General features: G+C 63.1%; 1 protein-coding gene across 1 annotated transcript in view; it reads left to right on the forward strand.

The window, feature by feature from the left end:
- The first annotated feature begins 141 nt into the window (after window positions 1-141).
- The window catches only part of IPO13 (importin 13), a 23,544-nt gene continuing 23,181 nt past the window's right edge, over window positions 142-504 (forward strand). The window contains exon 1 of the mRNA XM_009572153.1: window positions 142-504. Coding sequence (XP_009570448.1) covers window positions 211-504 — 294 coding nt within the window. The 5' untranslated portion in view covers window positions 142-210.

Below are 504 nucleotides of genomic sequence, written 5' to 3' on the forward strand. Positions count from 1 at the left end.
GGGGGCGGGCTTCGCAGGCCAGCGGCTGGCGGGCAGCCCGAGTGCTGGGCTCCATGCCGGTGAGCCTTCCCGGTGAGCCTTCCCCTGGCGGGACCGGCCACAGCTGTGCTCCTTGGCTGCTCTAGGGTGCTTCCCTCTCTCTTCCAGGCTCTCCATCAGCTGTATTACGACCCAAACATCGAGAACAAGAACTTGGCTCAGAAATGGCTCATGCAGGCGCAGGTCTCCCCCCAGGCGTGGCACTTCAGCTGGCTGCTTCTCAACATGGACAAGGTGCCCGAGATCCAGTACTTCGGTGCCAGTGCTCTCCACATTAAAATCTCCCGTTACTGGAACGACATCCCGGCCGACCAGTACGAGAGCCTCAAGTCACAGCTCTTCACCCACATCACCCGCTTTGCCAGTGGCTCCAAGATCGTGCTGACCCGGCTGTGTGTGGCACTGGCCTCCCTGGCCCTCAGCATGATGCCGGAGGCTTGGCCCTGCGCCGTGGCCGACCTGGGG

This window comes from Fulmarus glacialis, unplaced genomic scaffold, assembly GCF_000690835.1.
Source record: "Fulmarus glacialis isolate BGI_N327 unplaced genomic scaffold, ASM69083v1 scaffold22822, whole genome shotgun sequence".
Taxonomy (NCBI): domain Eukaryota; kingdom Metazoa; phylum Chordata; class Aves; order Procellariiformes; family Procellariidae; genus Fulmarus; species Fulmarus glacialis.